This window comes from Fukomys damarensis, unplaced genomic scaffold (genome assembly GCF_012274545.1).
Source record: "Fukomys damarensis isolate Sample0158 unplaced genomic scaffold, DMR_v1.0_HiC HiC_scaffold_30, whole genome shotgun sequence".
Classification (NCBI taxonomy): Eukaryota; Metazoa; Chordata; class Mammalia; order Rodentia; family Bathyergidae; genus Fukomys; species Fukomys damarensis.
Window position 1 is genome coordinate 5,550,227 of NW_022900942.1, and position 19,804 is coordinate 5,570,030.

A 19,804-nucleotide genomic window follows, 5' to 3' on the forward strand; every position below is an offset into this window, starting at 1 on the left:
TGACGTTTTTTTTTTTTTTTTTTTTTTTTTTTTTTTTTTGGTACTGGGGATTGAAGTCAGTTCCTTGTGCTTGCAAGGGAGGGAGCAGCACCACTGAGCTAAATCCTTAGCCCTCAGTATGACAGTTTTTTAAATAAGGAAAACATGAAGGAAAGTGCTCCGAAGAGGTTGTATTGATTTCTTTAGGCTATAGTTGTTGAAACATTAAATAACACAAACTCAGCAACACTTTATTATTTATTGATTTCTATTTTAAAATTTTAGCTTATTAGTTCTGGGATTTTGACTATGGTGTGTCATGGGAAGTTTCTTTTTTCATCATGGCTATTGGGGGCTCACTTGTATGTTATATTTTTTTATGTTACTTGGAAAGTTTTTAACTATTATATCACTGAACAGATTTTTTTTGGTACTGGGGATCAAACTTTGGGACCTTGTGCTTGTGAGGCAGGTGGCAAAACCACTGAGCTAAAGTCCTGGCCCTACTAAACAGATTTTTAAAAAGCTATTTGTGATATCTCCCGATTTTCCACTAATTACAACTAATTTTAGGTTAGTCTTGTTTGCATCCTCTACCAGCTATTGGGTCCATCTTCCATATTTTGTTTTTGTTTTTAAGACATCTCTCATTAATTGGTAAATGAAAGCCCTGTCTTCTAGTTCTTAGGCTCTGTCCTCACATCAGTCACTTCTGTTGCCCACACTTTCAAAAATTTTCAATCTCCCGAATTTCTATTTGGCCCCTTCTTATGGACTCTTAATTCTTTTCTATGCTAGTCATGCATGCTTTGCATCATTTTGCTTAGCTTTTCTTTTTATTAGTTTTAGATTCATTGATGATTTTAATTGGCCCAATATCTTAGTACTTATATGTCTTGTGAGTTTGCCAAAAGCATTATTGAACTGTTTTGTTGTCTGCCCTCATACTTTTGAATAATTCACAAGCATGATGCTTTTGGTTTTCTTCCATTTGATGTCTCATGAATCAGCTTTGGTGTAATTAGAAGTTTTGGGGGGAATTTTGTTGGCTTGTCTTCTCATGTTTCTCTCTCTGTGTGTGTGTGTGTGTGTTGTGTTGAGGTTTGTGGATTTACTGTACAAGAAAGTTTTATTTATACTATGGGGACCTGTTTAGTTAATGTCTACTTTTCAGTGGAGCCCTCTGGGTGTGGCTACCTATTGGTCTTGGCTTCTACTCCAGGATCCAAACTCCTTTATTTACTTGAAAAGGAAGGTCATGATGCATAATATCTAGTTCGCCTGGAATGGGATGTGGTATTGTTAGTGACCCCAAGGCAATCCAGACATTGTCATCAATTTGTATAGATATGGTGCTAACCAAACAAGGAATACATGATAACTTTTTAACTGCATCCTCTCAATATTTTATGACAAATGTCCTTAGTAGCAAGCAAGATCAACTCTTCGCCAATAGTAAAGGATCTTGTAGATTTAGCAACGTTGTTCTTTGAATTTCATTGAAGATACCTGAGGATTATTAGTGTTATTACTTCCCTGAAGGTCTTGTAGAATTTAGTGATGAATCGGGCCCTGGGCTTTTCCTAATTGGTAAGTTTTTGTTTTTGTTTTTATTATTCCCTGAATTTTCACTGCTTGTTATTAGATTTTTGTTAAGATTTTGGGTTTTTTTTTTTGTTTCTTGATTTAATTCTGGTAATTCATGTGGTTATACAAAATAACTGGGTGAAGTAGAGTTTCAAAAATTGCTTCCGTTCCTCATGTTTCTCTTTTCACTTTCTTCTCTTCAAATGCTATTTCAATAACGTGATGTATCTAGTTGTTCACAACTCAAATTGAACTGGATGAACTGATGGTCTTACCATGTTTTCACCTGGAAGGCCATTAAAGACCATATGAGTAAATGAAGATTTGAACACATTGTCTATATTCATAAAGTTTCTTTAAAAATTTTTTTATTAGTTCATGTTTGCAGTACATAATGATTACATTTATTATGCAGAGTCAGTAATACACATAATACATCTTAATACCTTTCTTTTTCATCCCCCCAGCACTTCCCTCCCACCCTGCTCCTACCTGCTAAAATTCTACTTTCATCATTTTCCCCCTTTCTTTTTTTCCCTCATCTGCTTTCCCTTCCCCTTCCTTGATCTTTTTTTTTTTTTTTTTTTTTTTTTTTTTTGGTACCAGGGATTGAACTCAGGCCCTCTTGCTTACAAGGCAGGCGGCAGAACCACTGAGCTAAATCCCCAGCCCTCTCCTCCTTTAATCTTGATACTCCATCTACTTGAAAAAGATTTCCTCACTTCCTATTTATCTGTCTTCTATTCTATTCTTTAGAATAATGTTTCTTTCAGTGTGAGTTCTTTTATGCCTTAGGAGGCCACTGGGGTAAGAATAAGTCCTACTACATTGTTTACATTGATAGGGCTTCTGTTTATTGTGAGCTCTTTCATGTATGTGGAGAGAAGCAGAAGAAGTGAATGCCTTTCCACACTGTCCACATTCATATGGTTTCTGCTTAGTGTGAGTTCTTTCATGTATGTGGAGAGCAGTAGAAGTAATGAATGCCTTTTCACATTGTTTACATTCATAGGGTTTCTGTTTGCTGTGAATTCTTTCATGCATATGGAGGGCACTGCAAAAAGCAAAGGCCTTACCACATTGTTTACATTCATAGGGTTTCTCTCCAGTGTGACTTCTTATATGCATTCGGAGGTAACTGGGAGAAGTGAAGGTCTTACCACATTGTTCACATTCATAGGGTTTCTGCCCAGTGTGATTTCTTTCATGCCTTTGGCAGTTACCAGAAGAAGAAAAGGTTTTACCACAGTGTTTACATTCATAGGGTTTTTCTCCAGTGTGAGTTCTTAAATGCCTCCGAAGGGCACTGGAAAAACTAAAGGGCTTATCACAGTGTTTACATTTATACAGTTTCTCTCCAGTGTGTGTACTTTGATGCTCTCGACGGTCATGTGAAGACCTGAAAGACTTCCCACAATCCTTACACTTATAAGGTCGATTTCCAGTGTGCATTCTCATATGCAGTTGAAGCTTCCGAACATAAACAGAGGAATACCCACATTCCTGGCATTTGTAAACTTCATCTCCACTATGAATTGTTTTATGTAATTGAAAGTTACTGAAATGTTTAAAGTCTTTACCACATTCTGTGCATTTATAAGGCTTTTCTATTTTGTGACTCTTTTTTTTATGTGCCAAATGTGTGGAAACACTGGAAGATTTACCACACTGATTATATTCACCAGGTTGTTCTCCAGTATGACTCTTTTCATGTTGTTTAAATGCTGAATTGTACAAAAAAGCTGTTCCACAGTGTTTACACCTGTAACGTTTCTTTCCACTGTGCATATTCATGTGTATCTTAAATGTTATGTGATAAAGAAAAGATTTCTCACATTCTTTACATTTATAAGGTTTTTGTGTAGAATGCAGACTCAAGTGTCTCTGAAAGCTTTCAGAAGTAAAGAAGGCTTTGTTACATCCTTTATATTCATAGTGTTTCTCTCTATGACCTCCTTCATGTGTCAGAAAAGAACTTTGAAATCTGAAGACTCTGCCACACTGTTTACATTCATAGTGCATATCTTCAGTATGAAATTGTTCATATTTCTGAAGCCACTTGTGATAACTGAATGCTTTACCACACAGCTTACATTTATATGGCTTCTCTCCATATTTCTCACTTGCATGTGGTCTATGCCTAACATGAGAACTGGGCTGCTCACTAATGAGTGTTGGATGCATGAGGCCTTTTCCACACAAGCTGCCTTTACATGGTACTACACAGATATAAGTTTCCTTCGTAAGACTGAGATTTGGAATTGGGATGACATTTTCTCCACACTGATGATCTTTATTCTCAAAAAGTTTCTCCACCATAAGATTTCTGTAAGAATGAGTAGCACATTTTCAATGCTTTCAAGAAATAATTTCATATTTCAACAGGTACTAGAATTAGTTTTTAAATACTTTCAGAGAATGTATTCTTCTCTGTTGGAAATCTTTGAAAGTGAATGTATGTAATATTCTAAAAAGTACTTAACCATGACTAATATCAAAACAGTAATATTAGTAGGCACAATGGCTCCTTGTTGTAACCTCAGCCACTCAAATCCAGAGGCAAGAGGGTCTCAATTTCAAGGCTTAGAAAGGTCAAATTTCAATATTTAAAACAGAACTCAGGGTAACTGTGTCATATACCTGTAATCCCACCACTTCCAGGACAGAGCCATGAGATCAGAAGTTTCATGGTAGCTTACAGCATGTTCAAGCCCAACCTGGAGTATATAGTGAGATTCTGTCTCAAAAAAACAAAAACTGAGTGGGACTGGGAGAAATAGCTTAGTGAATTGCTGGGGTCAATCCTCTGTATCAAAAATCATACATACATATATATATATACATATACATACACACATGCATTTGTGTAACAGCATTTGGAACATGAATGACCTTAATATATAAATATTTGTTTATGCCGGGCATGGTGGTGCATGTCTGTAATCCCAGCACTCAGGAGGCTGAGGCAGGAGGATTGCTGTGAATTTAAGACCAGCCTGGACTACATAGCGAGTTCCAGGTCAGTCTCAACTATGTAGTGAGACCCTGTCTCAAAAAAACAAAAACAAAACAACCAAATAAATATTTGTTTATGAAAATTTTCTGACATGTAAAGTCCATGTGGGCTTACTGTTTTTCCTTGCCTTTTTAAAAAAGTGATCACAGAAAAATTCTGACAGTCACTATGTACTATTGTAAGTGCAGCTCACCTTGCATTTCTCCCTTGCTTTGTATCCTCATTTTCATTGCTCCTGTCTTTCCATTTTCCTCCTAAAATTCATATCCACAAAAATCATAAGTTAGAAATTATAGCTTTGACTCATTGATATATTGTCCAAAATTATAGTTTTTCCACTTTTTTCATAAAAGAAACACTTATTCTCTAGTTCACTGAATGAAGGAATGATATCATCCTTACCCACTGCAGCAACGTTCCTTATGGTTTCCCTCATCACATCTCTGTAGAGTCTCTTCTGTGAAGAATCCAGCAGAGCCCACTCTTCCAAGGTGAACTTCATAGCCACATCCTCAAAGTCCACTGAGTGCTAAGACATTCCATAAATGGGCACAAGAAGATGGTCAGACTGACAGCATTGGAACTGTAACCTCAATACTGAAGAAGTTTCCCACACAACTCTGGTCTCCAAAGATTTACTAACTCACTTGGTGGAAAGAACACCAAGTCTGACTTTGTCATAAAATTTAGCAGTAAAGAACACACAGAAATGACTTCTGCATCTTTACCTCTACATGTCATATTGTTGTCTAATAGTAGATCTCAATTCATCTTGAAGAAATAAAAATGATATTCAAAAAGAGACTAAATCAGTGCAACCATGTCTATATAAGACTGTCATTTTTCACTTTGTTATGTACTCTTATCACTTCATGTTTTATGATACAAAGCTGGGGGTTTAGCTCAGTGGCACCATACCTGGCTCGCAAGTGCAAGGTCCTAAGTTTGATCCCCAGTAGTTTAAAAAAAAGAAAATTACCATTTTATGATACACAGAGTCAAAGGTAGATGTGATTTTAAGGAATAAATGCACCTTTAAAACTATTCCCATCTCCAAACAGGAGGCCTGGGGAATAACAATTTGTAATAAAAACTGTTTTGTTTTTTTTTTGGTAAGTATTCCATGGCATGCAGAGATGGGTAAAATGGGCCATTTTAAAATTCCCAGCTACTTGTATGGATAGAGCAGCATGGTTGCACACTTCAGGCCAGCAAGGGCAATACAAGAAAACCCTGCTGGGTGCAGTGCTGTATGCCTATAACCCTAGTACTTTGGATGCTGAAGCACAGGATTACACCAATTTCCAGCCTGGGCTACATGGTGAGTTCAAGGCCAGCCTGAACTACAAGTGAGACCTTGTCTCAAAAAAAAAACCACAAAAAACCAAACAACAAATCAAATCAAATCAAGCAAACAAACCAATGAACACAAAACCAAGAAAATCCCATCTATGACTGGGGATGTGTTTCAGTGGTAGAGTGCTATAGCAACCATGTGTGTGTGGCCCTGGGTTAAATCTCTAGAAACACAAAGAAAGTCTGAAATGGAGCCAAGGGAATAAAAATACTCATTTGGGATGTCTGTTGCAGTTTAGTGATAGAGAATCTGTTTGGCATATGGCAGGACTAAGGTTCAATCCCTGAATATGTGTTAATATTTATTTATTTGTGGTACTAGAGATGGAATCCATAGACTCCTACATGCTACACAAGCATTCTATTACTGAGCAACACACCAGTGTTTTAACTAAAGGTCTTGTGACACAGCACTGTCTGGCCCTGATGTAGTGATCCTCCTCCCTATGCTTTATGAGTAGATGGAATTGCCACTCCACCTGGCTGGTTTCCATAAATTACCACTATGTCAGTAGGATATCTTTTTAGGAACAGTAAAATACAGTACTAGAATATTATGCTACTGTCGGGTGTGGTGGTGCACACCTGTAATCCCAGCACTCGGGAGGCTGAGGCAGGAGGATTGCTGTGAGTTCGAGAACAACCTGGGCTATATAGCGAGTTCCAAGTCAGTCTCAACTACATAGTGAGACCCTTTTTAAAAAGACTAAAAAAAAAAAAAAATATTATGCTACTTATTTCTACATCTTTCAGACAGTAAATGTCTTTATGGAAGCCCAGAAACGACAAAAGAGATGAAAGCAGTTTCCCTCTGGCACTTACAGGTATAATAAAAAACTATTTATACTACACCCAACAAAATAATTCTAAATTCTCACATGAAAGACCTGAGATGCATGCTTCAGTTTCTTTTTGAAACTACATCATGTCCAATATTCAAGAAAAACTTATGCAACTTGCTATAAGACTTAAAAAATAGTTTGAAACTCGGTGTGGCAACACACACCTGTCATCCAGCAATGGGGAGGCCGAGGCAGGTGATTGCCATAAATTTTGAGGCCAGCCTGGGTTATACAATAAGCTCAAGGTCAGCCAAAACTGCATAGCAAGACACTGTCTCAACCTTCCTACTTTCCACCCCAAACCCAAAGAAGACCCATCACTGTTTAAAGTCCGGCATACTGGCACATGCTGTAATATCAGGACTTAAGGAAGCTGACAGAAGAAGGATCACAACTTCAAATTCAGCCTGGGAAACTTATCAAGATCATGTCATAAGATTACAAAAATAAAATAGCTAGGGATGTAGGTCAGTGGCGGGGAACTAGATCCTGGAAAAATTATACATGCAACATGAACAGAGAAGAGAAGCACCAGAACCAGATTAGATACAGAAGAGATGTTGGAGTCATCACACAAGTTACAGCAAACTGGACAAAATAAATATGTTGAAGTATTTAAAAGAGACATTTTAAATATTCATGAACAGATAGATGATATCAAATCAAGATAAGGATCCAATAAATCAATGTAATTCTGTGAAGAAAAACATTGCTGATTGTGAGGAAAAACAGGGTATCTAAGACGTGAGAAAATGAAAATAGAACTAATAATTCTTGGAATGCAGAGAAAGAAGTACAGAGAAGTGTATCAATAATCTCAGGATCTACCTTAAAAGCAGGAGCACATTAAACCCAGTGTGAATTTAAGAAAGACAAACACTGAGAAGGAATGGAGGATTCAATTAGAAAAACAACCTAATTAAAAGCTAATCTTGTGAAAAGATAAATGGAGACCAATGTCTGCAGAAGATAACTTAAGGCAAAGAAGAGCAGAGGCAGATTCCATGGTAACAATCTATTGTCCCAGCTATTTAAAAGGTTGAGGAAGGAAGATTACATGAGTCCAAGGTTTTAAGACCGGCCAGGGGCAACTTAGAGATAAAGTCTCAAAAAAGTAATCCTCTCTCTCTCTCTCCAGACAGGGTCTCACTATTTATTTATTTATTTATTATTATTATTTATTTTTGGTACCGGGGATTGAACTCGGGTCCTTGTGCTTACAAGGCAGGCCACTGAACCGCTGAGCTAAATCCCCGGCCCAGGGTCTCACTATTTAGATAAGGGTAGTCTTAAACTCATATATGCAAGGGTGGCCTTATCCTCATCCCAACCCCCCTGCCTCAGGCTCCGTGCTGAGATCGCAGGCATGCCACACCATGCCAAGCTCAGGAGGACTGTCTGTCAACTTGACTGACTTTGGGATCCACCTAGGTATTGGTGGAATATACTAGCATGTGTATCATGGAAATGTGGAACCAAGTATGCCTCTTCTCTACTCCTTACTATTGCACACTGTTCCTCTCTGCTTGCATAGCCCATGAACAGCTTTGTTATGTCACTACCTTCTGCTATATGTTCCTGCCTTGCAGTTAACCACAGGCTGAATCTCAGGAAATCATGAACAAATTTAAATCTCTCCTCCTTTAAGTTGTGGATTTTGGGTATTATGTGCCAGCAATGAGCAAGCTGATCAACAGAGGGGGTTTGTGAAGCAGGGGCAACTGAACTGTAGGGACTCTTCATACTAAGGAACTGCTCTACCGCTAAGCTTCACTCCCAGCCCCATATTGGTACTGAGTACAGTAATGGGAATCAAACCCAGAGCCTTTACACCGGAAAACTCTAACCCTTTGTGAGTCAAGTTCTTACTAGGTTCATAAATTACCCCATTAGGCTCAAACTTTCAATTCTCCTGCCTCAGCCTCCAAGAGTGCTCGATTTCTAGGCATGGGCCACTACAGGAGGCTCCTGGTTATTCTTATACAAAGCAAGACGGTGGTATCTTGATTTATGAACTTAGTTCTTTCTTTGATTCTGGTCAGAAACTGAACTGATCTTGAATGAATCAAATTTCTCCATAAAGTCAACCTTGAAACTAACCACTGAATTTGATTCAAGTCATGACCAATTCTCTTTTATCTTCTATTTCTCAGTTTTTTTCTGATACCTTTGTCTAATCTTATGTCCTTCTACTCCCTGCCTTCCTCACTTTTCTCTCCTGCTTCTCACATAGTTTAAATTTTCCTCATGCATTCCATGTCCTCCAAACTTTAATAGTATGACAAAGCTTTACTGATCTTTATATAGTTAATGCTAGAAAATTACTACGGAATTCATTTCTGTCATTAGTGGAGATACAGCTGTCATATTTAGTATACAGCAAATATATAGTAACTGAAAGTCAGTACCTGGGTTATCTTATGTTTACACCATAATTTTGGGTTTATTCTGCAGGGTTAAGGTTGGTACATACTTGACTGTTAAGACATGTTAATATCCAGTTTGTCTTAAGTTATCTGGTTTGTTTGCTATTAGCAGGGTCATATAATTTGTTGCTATTAATGAGTTTCTTTTGTACACCAACGCCAACACCACGTTAACAATAATCAGGTTACATTCCTAGAGAACTTGTTGCCAGGCCAATTACTCTGCATTCTCCCCTCCCAAATTAACTGAAAAGGTGGAATCTGGGGGTTATGTCAAAGGACTACAGTTAGCTATGCTCACTGTACACCAGTGAAAAGCAACTAAGGGATCTCTATACTACAAAGTCTACATTAGAAGCACAAACAAGTGATACAAACAAACCAATTGAAACATAAGAAGACAAGGGAATAGAGTGGCTCCTGAAACTCCCAGAAGTCAATGAGGGACACTGTGGGAGAGAAAAGCATAAGCTGTACATCTGAATTACTTGAAAGGATAAGAAGAGAGGCTAGAAAATTGATCAGAGGTACTCAGTGGAATCACAGAAGATATAAATAAACAGTGTAAGTAATAAGCAAAAAGATGCAGCAGGTCTTTTGCTTCCTTCATTGGACTGATTCCTAGATATTTCATTTTTTTGAATGCTATTGTGAAAGAAATTGTTTCCCTAATCTCTCTCTCAGTGAGTCTGTTATTTGTGTACAAGAGGCTATTGATTTTTGAGTGCTGACCCTGTATCCTGCTGCTCTACTGAATCTGTCAATTAAGTGAAAAACAGGACACACATATGTAAATACCAAATAGTTTCCTTGGTGTGAGAAATTAAAAGTGCAAATAAGGATCAAGATGTATAATTGATAATGTGAAATAGGTAGAAAAGGTCTAAATGAGGTAGGGGAAGTAGAAGGAAGGGGTAGAGGAAAGGAAAGAAGGGAAAGAAAAAATATGAGCAAAGGAAAAAATGGAAACAAAGGCTCTGTAAATAGGGAGAAGCAGTGGGGTTTGAAGGGAGGACAGGGGAATGGGGAAAAAATAAGAACCGATATACATCATGTAAAGGTACAAGTTCCCACTGATGAATGTAACTTTATTGTATACCTAAAATGTACCAATAAATTTAATTTAAAAAAAGATGCAGGTTTCAGAAGATGCCAGTAAAAAGTAGATGAGCTAAGGAAAATGATACAAAACCCAAATGACCACTTTTCTAAAGAATTGGAGTGCACAAAAATGTTTCAATCAAAAATCCAAGAGATTAAAAATCATACTGAAAGTATGGGCAGCAGAACTGACTAATGTGAGGACAGAATTCCAGAGCAAGAAAACAAAGATGTCTTCAAAAGCCAATTACTCAAACACACCTTAAAAATAAGATAGCATAAAAAATGAACACAAACCCTGCTAGATGATGTAAATAAGACTAAGATAAGAATTATTTTAAAAAATGAAAAACCTAAAGACAAGACAAATGGTATAGCAACATATATTCATAGAAATAATTGCAGAAAACTCCCCAAATACAGGAAAATAAATAAACACACAGCTAAGAGAGGTATATAGAGCCTCAGATAATCAGGACCAAAAGAGAACCTCTCTCTGCCACATTACCTTGAAAATACCAGAAGTCTGTTGTTATGGAAGGGTTCAGTAAGTGACACACAGGCATCAGAATGGAAGCAAAATAACACATTTAAGCTGAAAAAAACCCAAAAAACAAAAAAACAAAAAACCACAAATTTACTCCATTGATGGGGGTTGGTCACACAATAAGCCATGCCTGGATAAATGACAACTCCTCCTTTTATAGGGTTTTACAGCTTTGACTTCATTTGGGTGGTTACATTTCATTCTCACTGTTCAAATCACCGTCACAGGATAGTTAACTTTCAACCCAGATATAATTCTTTGTAGCTAGGGGAGTTTACCTTTAAGATTTGCCTAGTTATCTATCCTAGCTCATAGGAAGCGGGTGTTCAGAGTCAGGGGAGCAAATGTTAACAATGGGTTCTTTCATCTTGACACATTTACGATCACGTGACTCCAGTCTCTTCAGGGCTCAAGGTCTTGCTGTGCCCTGTTATCACAGGGTAAGACCAAATGCCTCATTCAGCAATTAGTGCCTTCCAGTGCCTATTAGTTCTGAGCTAAACAAAGTAAACGGCTGGCCGGGCGTGATGGCACACACCTGTAATCCCAACACTGGGGAGGCTGAGGCAGGAGGATCACTGTAAGTTCGAGACCAGCCTGGGCTACACAGTGAGTTCCAGGTCAGTCTTACTACATAAGTGAGGCCCTGTCTCAAAAAACAAAAAACAAAACAAAACCCCCCAAAAACCAAAAACCCCAACCCCCTCCCCAAAACAAAGTAAACTGCTGTTAGAGACAGTAGAAGCTATTTTACATTGTAACACTTAATAGGTTTTTGCTATTTATAAAAATTTTCCCTATCACGATCGCTGGGACAAAATATTTTAAAATATTAGAGAAAGGCAATGAATAACATATAATGGCGAACCCATTAGAATTAGTGAACTTCTCACACAAATTTAAAAGGCCAGGATGGTATGAAATGAAATTCAACAGGAAGACCCAAAAGATTACAATTTCCAACCCAAAATTATGTATCCTACAGAATTTTCCTTTCAAACTGATAGAGAAAAAAGGTATTTCCTTGGCAAGCAGTATCTCAAAAAATTCATCACCACAAAACAAGCATAAAAAGCTCTCGTGGATATCCTAGAAAGATACAACGAAGCCAGAAATGTCAGTAAATCAAAAAGAATGAGTACATTTGGCAGGGTGAAGCATAAGAAAAAGGGAAAAAAATTAAGGGGACCAGCAACAGGAAAATAATGCAATAACAGGAATAAGTCAACACTTTCAGTAATAACTATCAATGTCAGTGGACTCACTTCCCCAATCAAAAGACACATATTGGCAGAATATACCAAGAAACAAAACCAATGAAATGCACTATATAGAAACACATTAAATTTTAATTTTGTTTTGTTTTGTTTTGTTTTTTTTGGTACTGGGGATTGAACTTGGGTCTTTGCGCTTGCAAGGCAGGCCACCAAACTGCTGAGCTAAATCACCGGCCCCACATTAAATTTTAAAAGAAATTTGTGGATTAAATATCAAAGGATAGAAAACAATATTTCACACATAGGGAAACCAGAAAAAAGCAGGTAGGTATAGCTATCCTAATTTCATACAGAGTGCATTTCAAGCCAAAATTGATCAAAAGAGACAATGAAAGTCCCCACATATTTTTCTGGTACTGGGGATCGAACTTGGGTCCTTGCACTTGTGAAGCAGGCGCCAGAACCACTGAGCTAAATCCCTGGCCCCACCACATATTAATTAAGGCAACAATTCAACAGGAAGACATAATATTTAAACCATACACACACACCAAACACCAGAAAGCCCAACTTAATAAACACCAATACAACTGACCTGGGGGAACTTCAATACTCCACTGTCACAAACAGTTCAACTAGACAAAAGATCAAAACAAAGAAATATCAGAAGTCAACCAAACCTTTGAATAAATGGACTTAATAGATATCTACAAAGTGTTCCATCCAATATGAACAGATTACATATTCTCTCAACAGTACATGAACTTTCTCTAACACAGACCACATACTACAGTACTATAAAGCATGGATAAGTAAATACAAAATAGTAAAAATTATTCAATGCCATATTAGCAGGTCATAGTTCAATGAAACTAGAAATCAACAGATAGCAAACCAATCAAATGTAAGAGACACCACATAAGCTATACAAACAAATGGAAACTAAACAATAACCTCTTGAATAATCAATGGGTCACAAGTGACATTTAAAGATGAAAATAGTACTTATGATCAATGATTCCAGTATGACATACCAAAACACATGGGACACAATGAAAACAGTCCTACATAGAAGTTTACATCAATAAGTGCCCAAATTGGAAGAAGAGAGAGTTCAAATAAAATAACCTACTGATTCATTTCAAGGTCCTAGAAAAAGAAAAACAATCCAAATCCAAAGATAGTATATGGAATGAAATTCTAAAGAGAGCAGAAATTAATGAAATTTAGACAAAAGCAATACAAAGAATCAAGGAAAATCTGATTCTTTGAAACAACAACAACAACAACAACAATACAAAACCCTGGCTAATTTATAGCACATGCAATTAGATATGAAAAGTCAAAATCACAGTGGACATAGCTGAAATCTTGAAGATTACTGGTAGCTACTCTGAGAACCTACTAAGGATATGGAAAATTCAGAAGAAACGGACAGATCCCTAGGTACATATGAACTACCAAATCTGAACCAAAAAGATATGAAAGTCCTGAATTTGCTAGTATCAGACAGAAAGTGAAGAATAAAAAACTAGCAACTAAGAAAATCACAGGTCCCAGTGGATTTACTGAGAAATTCTACAAAAACTCAGAAGACCTAACACCAATAATTCTTAAACTCTTTAATAAAAGACATTCTTGGAAGCAATGATTACTTTCATTCCAAAACCAGAAAGGGGTCCAATAAAAAACTACAGATGACCATAGATGTAAAAATCCTCACTATGATACATTGGTACGTTGGTTTATGAACTTAATTTGCTGTACAATTTTGTGGAAGATGGTTTAGTTTGTGTTTGTATGGTGAAGATGGCCATGGTCACGTGTGTAACCTCATGCAGTTTGTGAATGGAAGCAAACAATTGCCAAATGCTTTTCTTTGTGAACCAAATTGTTTGAGGTATCACAGTACTGACAAACAGAATGCAACAAATTATCAAAAAGACCATGCACTATGACCAAGGAGCACTGATTCCAGGGATGCAAGGAGGTTTCAATATATGCAAATCAATAAATGTAATATACCACATACACAGAAGCAAGGACAAAAACCTCATGATCATCTCAACAGACACAGAAAAAGCATCTGACAAAATCCAGCATCCACTTCATGATAAAAACCCTGAAAAAATTATGTATAGAAGGTCTGTATTGCAATCCAATAAAAGCAGTGGATAAAAAACAATGGCCAACATAGTATTAACATGTTCCTGCCAGCCTGAACCACCAGTAGTTCATGCATGACTGTTCCATTAGGCAGCCTGTATCACCTGTGGTATATACATGACTATCCTATCAGGTGGCTTGTACGACTGGTGGTAGAAGAGGTAGTCTTGTACAGGACAATCATGTACCTCCTGTGGTTCAATCTGCCCGGCAGTGAGACAGATGAATTGACTCCTTTGTTAACATGTTAAATGGAGAGCAGCTGAAGGGTTTCCCTGTAAAATCAGGAAGAAGACAAGGATGTCTGCTAGCATACCACACTTTTTTTAAAAAAACTGTTTATTGGTACATTTTAGGTATACAGTACAGTTACATTCATCATTGGGATCTTGTACCTTGATATGACGTATCTTGGTTCTTATTTTTTCCCTATTCCCCAGCCCTCCCTTCACCCCCTCCACTCTTTCCTATTTACAAAGACTGTTTCCAGTTTTTTCCTTTTCTCATATTTTCTTTTCCCTTCTTACCTTTCCCCTATTCCTCCCACTTCCTTTAGACTTTTTCTTCCTGTTATACCATATCAATTATATATTTTGATCCTTACTTAGTTTTTCACACCACAGAAAGTATTGTCGTATTAATTTCAGTTGAGTATCACCTCAGTGTGCATCCATTTAGATATAAATGTCGCTAGCACATCATTCTTGTTCAATCTAGTTCTAGAAGCATTAGCCAGAGTAATTAGGCAAGAGAAAGAAAAAGGATATAGATAGAAAAGGAAAAGGTTAAAATATCATTATATGCAGATGACATGATCCTCTATGTGGAAGATCACACACACACACACACACACACACACACACACAATAAACAACAAAAAACAAAACTCTAAGGAAGATTCAGAATGAAATTCACCAGTGTAGCAGGATACAAAGTAAACTTCCCATAATCAATAGATTTCCTGTATATCAATAATAATCTTACTCAGAGAGGAATTAAAGAAACATGACCTTTCACAATAGCAACAAGAAAAATGAAGTACTTAAGAAGTAACCTAATAAAAGAAGTCATGCTGGGCGTGGTGGTGCATCCCTATAATACCAGGTTGAGGCAGGAGGATCACTGTGAGTTCGAGACCAGCCTGGGCTACATAGTGAGTTCCAGGTCAGTCTCAACTGCATAGTGAGACCCTGTCTTAAACAAACAAAAGAAGTCAACTACAATGAAAGCTACAGTACTCTGAAAAAGGAGACTGATGATGACATCAGCAAATGGAAAGTTGCTCCCTGTTCCCAAACAAGCAGAACCAATATAGTTAAAATGTCCGTACTTCCAAAACACACAAATTTAACACAATCCCAATCAAGATACCAATAGCATTCCTCACAGAACTAGAGACACTAATCCCAAAATCCATATGGAACCAGAAGATAAAACAAGCAATTCTGGGTAACAAGGGAAAGGCAGGGTGCACCATAATCCTGGTCTTCAAGTTATACTCTAAAGCTAGGGTGATCAAAACAGCACAGTACTGGCAAAAAAACACACTTGTAGATCAATGGAACAGAGCAGACAATGCAAAAAACAATTTCAAAGGGGCCAAATACTTCCACTTAGAAAAAGATTACTCTTTAATAAATGGAGCTGGGAAAACTGGCTATCTCTATGCCAAAGACTGAACCTAGACCTGTATCTTTCACCAGGCCTTAAAATAAAATAAAAATAGATGAAAGATCTAATTAAAAGACAAACACTTTATTTTCTGGGAGACAAGAGTTTTGTAAAACTCTTTTTTTTTTTTTTTTTTTTGGTACCAGGGATTGAACTCAGGTCCTTGTGCTTGTGAGGCAGGTGGCGGAACCACTGAGCTAAATCCCCGGCTCAGTAAAACTCTTGAAGACATAGGCATAGGCAAAGACTTTCCAAACAGAACACCAGCTACACAAAAAACAATACTGTGAATCAACAAGTGGGATCACATCAAATTCAAAAACTTCTCTACAACAGAGGAAGCCACGAATAGAGTGAAGAGACAACAACCTACAGAATGGAAAAAAATTTTTTTTGTCAGCTATTCCTCAGATCAAGCACCAATATTTGGAATACATAAAGAACTCAAAATCATTAAGCGCCCCTAAATCTAAGGACTCAGTCTTTAATGAATATCTGAATAGTATAAATGGGTATCTGAAATGAACAGACACTTCTCAGTTGAAGTATAAATTGTCTATAAAACATGACAATGGTGGGGCCCCAAAATGGTGGAGCAGTGAGTGTCAGCAACTCAGCTTCTCCAGCAAAGTGTCTAGAATCTGGAATAGAATAGCTTGGGGAGGAATTGACGTGAGTGAAGGGTACACAGGAACCATGAGGGAAATGACATAAGCAACAGGACTAAGCAATAGACATAAGCACATAACTTCTCCTCCCAAGTTTTTTAATTCCCCATATTTAGATCCCTCAGTCATTTCTATCTTCACTAGTATTAACCCTCAGTCCTCCCCATCCTAAACCTTTGGCTCTCCCATATCTTACCTAGCTTATTATCCTCCCTGTCTGCAAGTTCTAACAACTGCATAGCTTTCCTGAATCATATAGCCCTCTTCTCCCATATCTTGCCCTTGCTCCTACAAAATATCCTCTGAAAACTCTCAATACCAACAATTCAACTCAACTAAAAGTACTCCAATAAAATCAGACACATCAACCGTTTCTACTCATCTACCACTATTCCCCCTTTATATCTCTCCCTTAGGGTGTAACACTATTCATCCAACCACCTCCCATTCTCCCACCCCACTTTACCCACCTCACTGCAGAGCAGACACAAAAAATAAACTGTCATAATGTGCCTAGAGAATAGACAAAGGGGGAAAGAGTAACTGCAAGGACTACCATATAGAAGTGCTATAAGACTGAATCTGTGGATGCTGTTATAAACAGGAGGATTTCTTTTCACAAAACATAGGGACAGAGCCAAAATCACTTAAATAATAGAAGAAGTAAATACTACCACTGGGCATACAAAGCAGCAAATTATTCACAGGGAGGCAACATCCTACTGAAAATCTCCATATAAGCCACAAGGTCTCCTTAGTCCTCTAATCTCCACCTGCAGTAAACCCCTCCAAAAAAAGGAGGGAAAAAGAGGAGCTGTATATAGTTTAAAAGAACTTCCTCCTTCCATCCCTTCATCCCACTTCGCTCCCTCCCTTCCTCTCTCCACAAACAAACACACATACAACCAGGAGAATGGGAAGCATAAAATAGCAGATCTCCAACCCCCCTGCCCCAGCCAACTCTTCTAAAGCAAAGCAAGAGGACTGAAGGCAAAGAAAATAAAAATACCAGGTAGCAGAAATCTACGAATGAAAAGATCTTTGAAGGAATGAAGCAAATAGAGGAAATAAATAAAAAATTCCCAGCAATTTCAAACAATATGCCCACAGTGAATTTCAGGAAATTAGGCAAAAAACTGGACAAGCTAACCAGAATAGTTCAAAATTTGAATCATAGATTTCACCAGGATATGGAATCCTTGCAAAGATGGAATACAGAAATGCCTGAAATAAAAACTGAATAAAATTCATATACTGAGAAATGACCAATGTGAAGACACTGTAAGAACACTGTAAGGACAAAACACTGAATTTACAATATAGTTCAAAGAGGCCAAAAAGAAAAGAATAGAACAAAAGAAGACTATCCAGCAGCTACTAGATGACAATGAGAAGACCAATCCAAGGCTAATCAGAGTTAGAGAAAACTAGAAGATAGCACAGATGGATTAACTAACATGCTTACAGAAATCATGGAAGAAAATTTCTCAAATATAAGAAGTTTAAATTACAAGTAAGTGACACTTACAGACCACCAAACAATTATGATGAAAAGAGATTCTCACCAAGGTATATGCTTATTATACTCCCAAATGTGTGGCAAAAGAAATCAAAACAAAACAAACAAACAAAAACACCAGAATTTTAAAGGCAGCCAGAGAAAAACAACAACAACAAAAATCTCATAAATGATCATATTAATAGATGCAGAAATGGCCTTTTACACACCCCAATACCCCTTTATGAAGAAAACAGGTGTAGAAGAACCACACCTGAATATGAAAAAAGTCATATATGACACACCAATAGCCAGAAGCATAGTAAGTGAGGAAAAATTAAAATCATTCCCTCTACAATCAGAAAGAAGACAAGGATGTCCTCCACTATTACCTCTTCCATTCAACTCAGTACTTGAAACATTAGCCAGAACAATAAGCTTAAGGAAAACAATAAAAGGGATACATATAGGATACAAGATCACAAAAATCACTAGCAATGTGTACATCAACAATGAATGGAATGAGAGGAAAATTCTGAAAAATAATACCATTCACCATGGCTTCAAGAAAAATGGAATACCTAGGAATTAACCTGACCAAGAAGTGAACGACCTCTACAATAAGACCTCTACAGTACAATGAAAAAAACAAAACAAAACAAAGAGGACATCAGAAAATGGACAGATGTCCCCTGCTCCCGGACAGGCAGAACTAATATTGTCAAAGTGGCCATACTTCTAAAACTCTGACACAGATTCAATGCAGTCCCAATCAAAACACCAACAGCATACTTTACAGATCTTAAAAAACGAGCCTAAAATGCTTAAGAAAGCAGAAGAGACCAGAACAGCAAAAGCAATTTTGGGCAGCAAGAGCAGGGCAGGGAAGAATAGCAATACCCGATTTAAAGCTATATTGCAAAGGAACAGTAAAAACGGTATGGTACAAAAACAGATATGAGGATCAATGGAACAGAAATGAGGATACAGAAACTTCCCCTGGACACATTCAGCTATTTGATTTTTGACAGAGACCAAATCTTTATGTTGGAGGAAAGATAGCTTATTCAACAAGTGGTGCTGGCAAAACTAATGATCTGTGTGCAGAAGATTGAAATGGGATGCTTATATAGCATCATATACTGAATTAAAAATGAATCAGAGATCTAAACATTAAAACAGAAACATTAGGCCTAGTGGAACATACAACAGGTAAAACAGTTGAAGACATAGATTTAAGAGAGGATTTTCTAAACAGAAACTCAGTTACACAAAAAATAATAACAACAATTAACAAATGGGATTTTATCAGCCAAAAAAGCTCTGCATGGCAAAACAATCAGTAAAGTGAAGAGACAGCCTACAAAATGGGAAAAAATTTTGTTGACTACTCGTCAATCAGAGGATTAATATCTAGAGTATACACAGAACTCAAGAAAATTAAACCACCTAAAATTAAAGATCCAGTCAGGAAATGGGCAAGAGAAATGAACAGACACTTCAGAGAGGAAGAAATACAAATGGTCAACAAATGTATGGAAAAAATGCTCAACATCTTTGGCCATTAGAGAAATATAAATTTAAAAAACCACTAAGATTCCATCTTACTTTGGAAAGAATGGTAATCATTAAAAATATCGAAGAATAGGACCAGGGATTCAACTCAGTGGTGCTGCTGCCTGCCTCTTAAGCACAAGGTCTGGAGTTAGATCCCTGGTGCCAAAAAAAAA

General features: G+C 37.2%; 1 protein-coding gene across 7 annotated transcripts in view; it reads right to left on the reverse strand.

Annotated features, from left to right (window-relative positions):
• Positions 1-2,189: 2,189 nt before the first annotated feature.
• Positions 2,190-19,804, reverse strand: part of LOC104854761 (zinc finger protein 709) — a 65,718-nt gene continuing 48,103 nt past the window's right edge. For 6 of the 7 annotated variants that reach the window (XM_010613332.3, XM_010613326.3, XM_010613329.3 and 3 more), the window contains 3 exons: positions 4,985-5,111; positions 4,776-4,836; positions 2,190-3,892 (listed from right to left, as the gene is read on the reverse strand). In XM_010613332.3, coding sequence (XP_010611634.1) covers positions 2,296-3,892; positions 4,776-4,836; positions 4,985-5,111 — 1,785 coding nt within the window. In that variant the 3' untranslated portion in view covers positions 2,190-2,295. Of the gene's footprint in view, positions 3,893-4,775; positions 4,837-4,984; positions 5,112-12,666; positions 12,707-19,804 lie in introns of those variants that run through there. The other variant, XM_033757350.1, reaches the window with a different exon arrangement.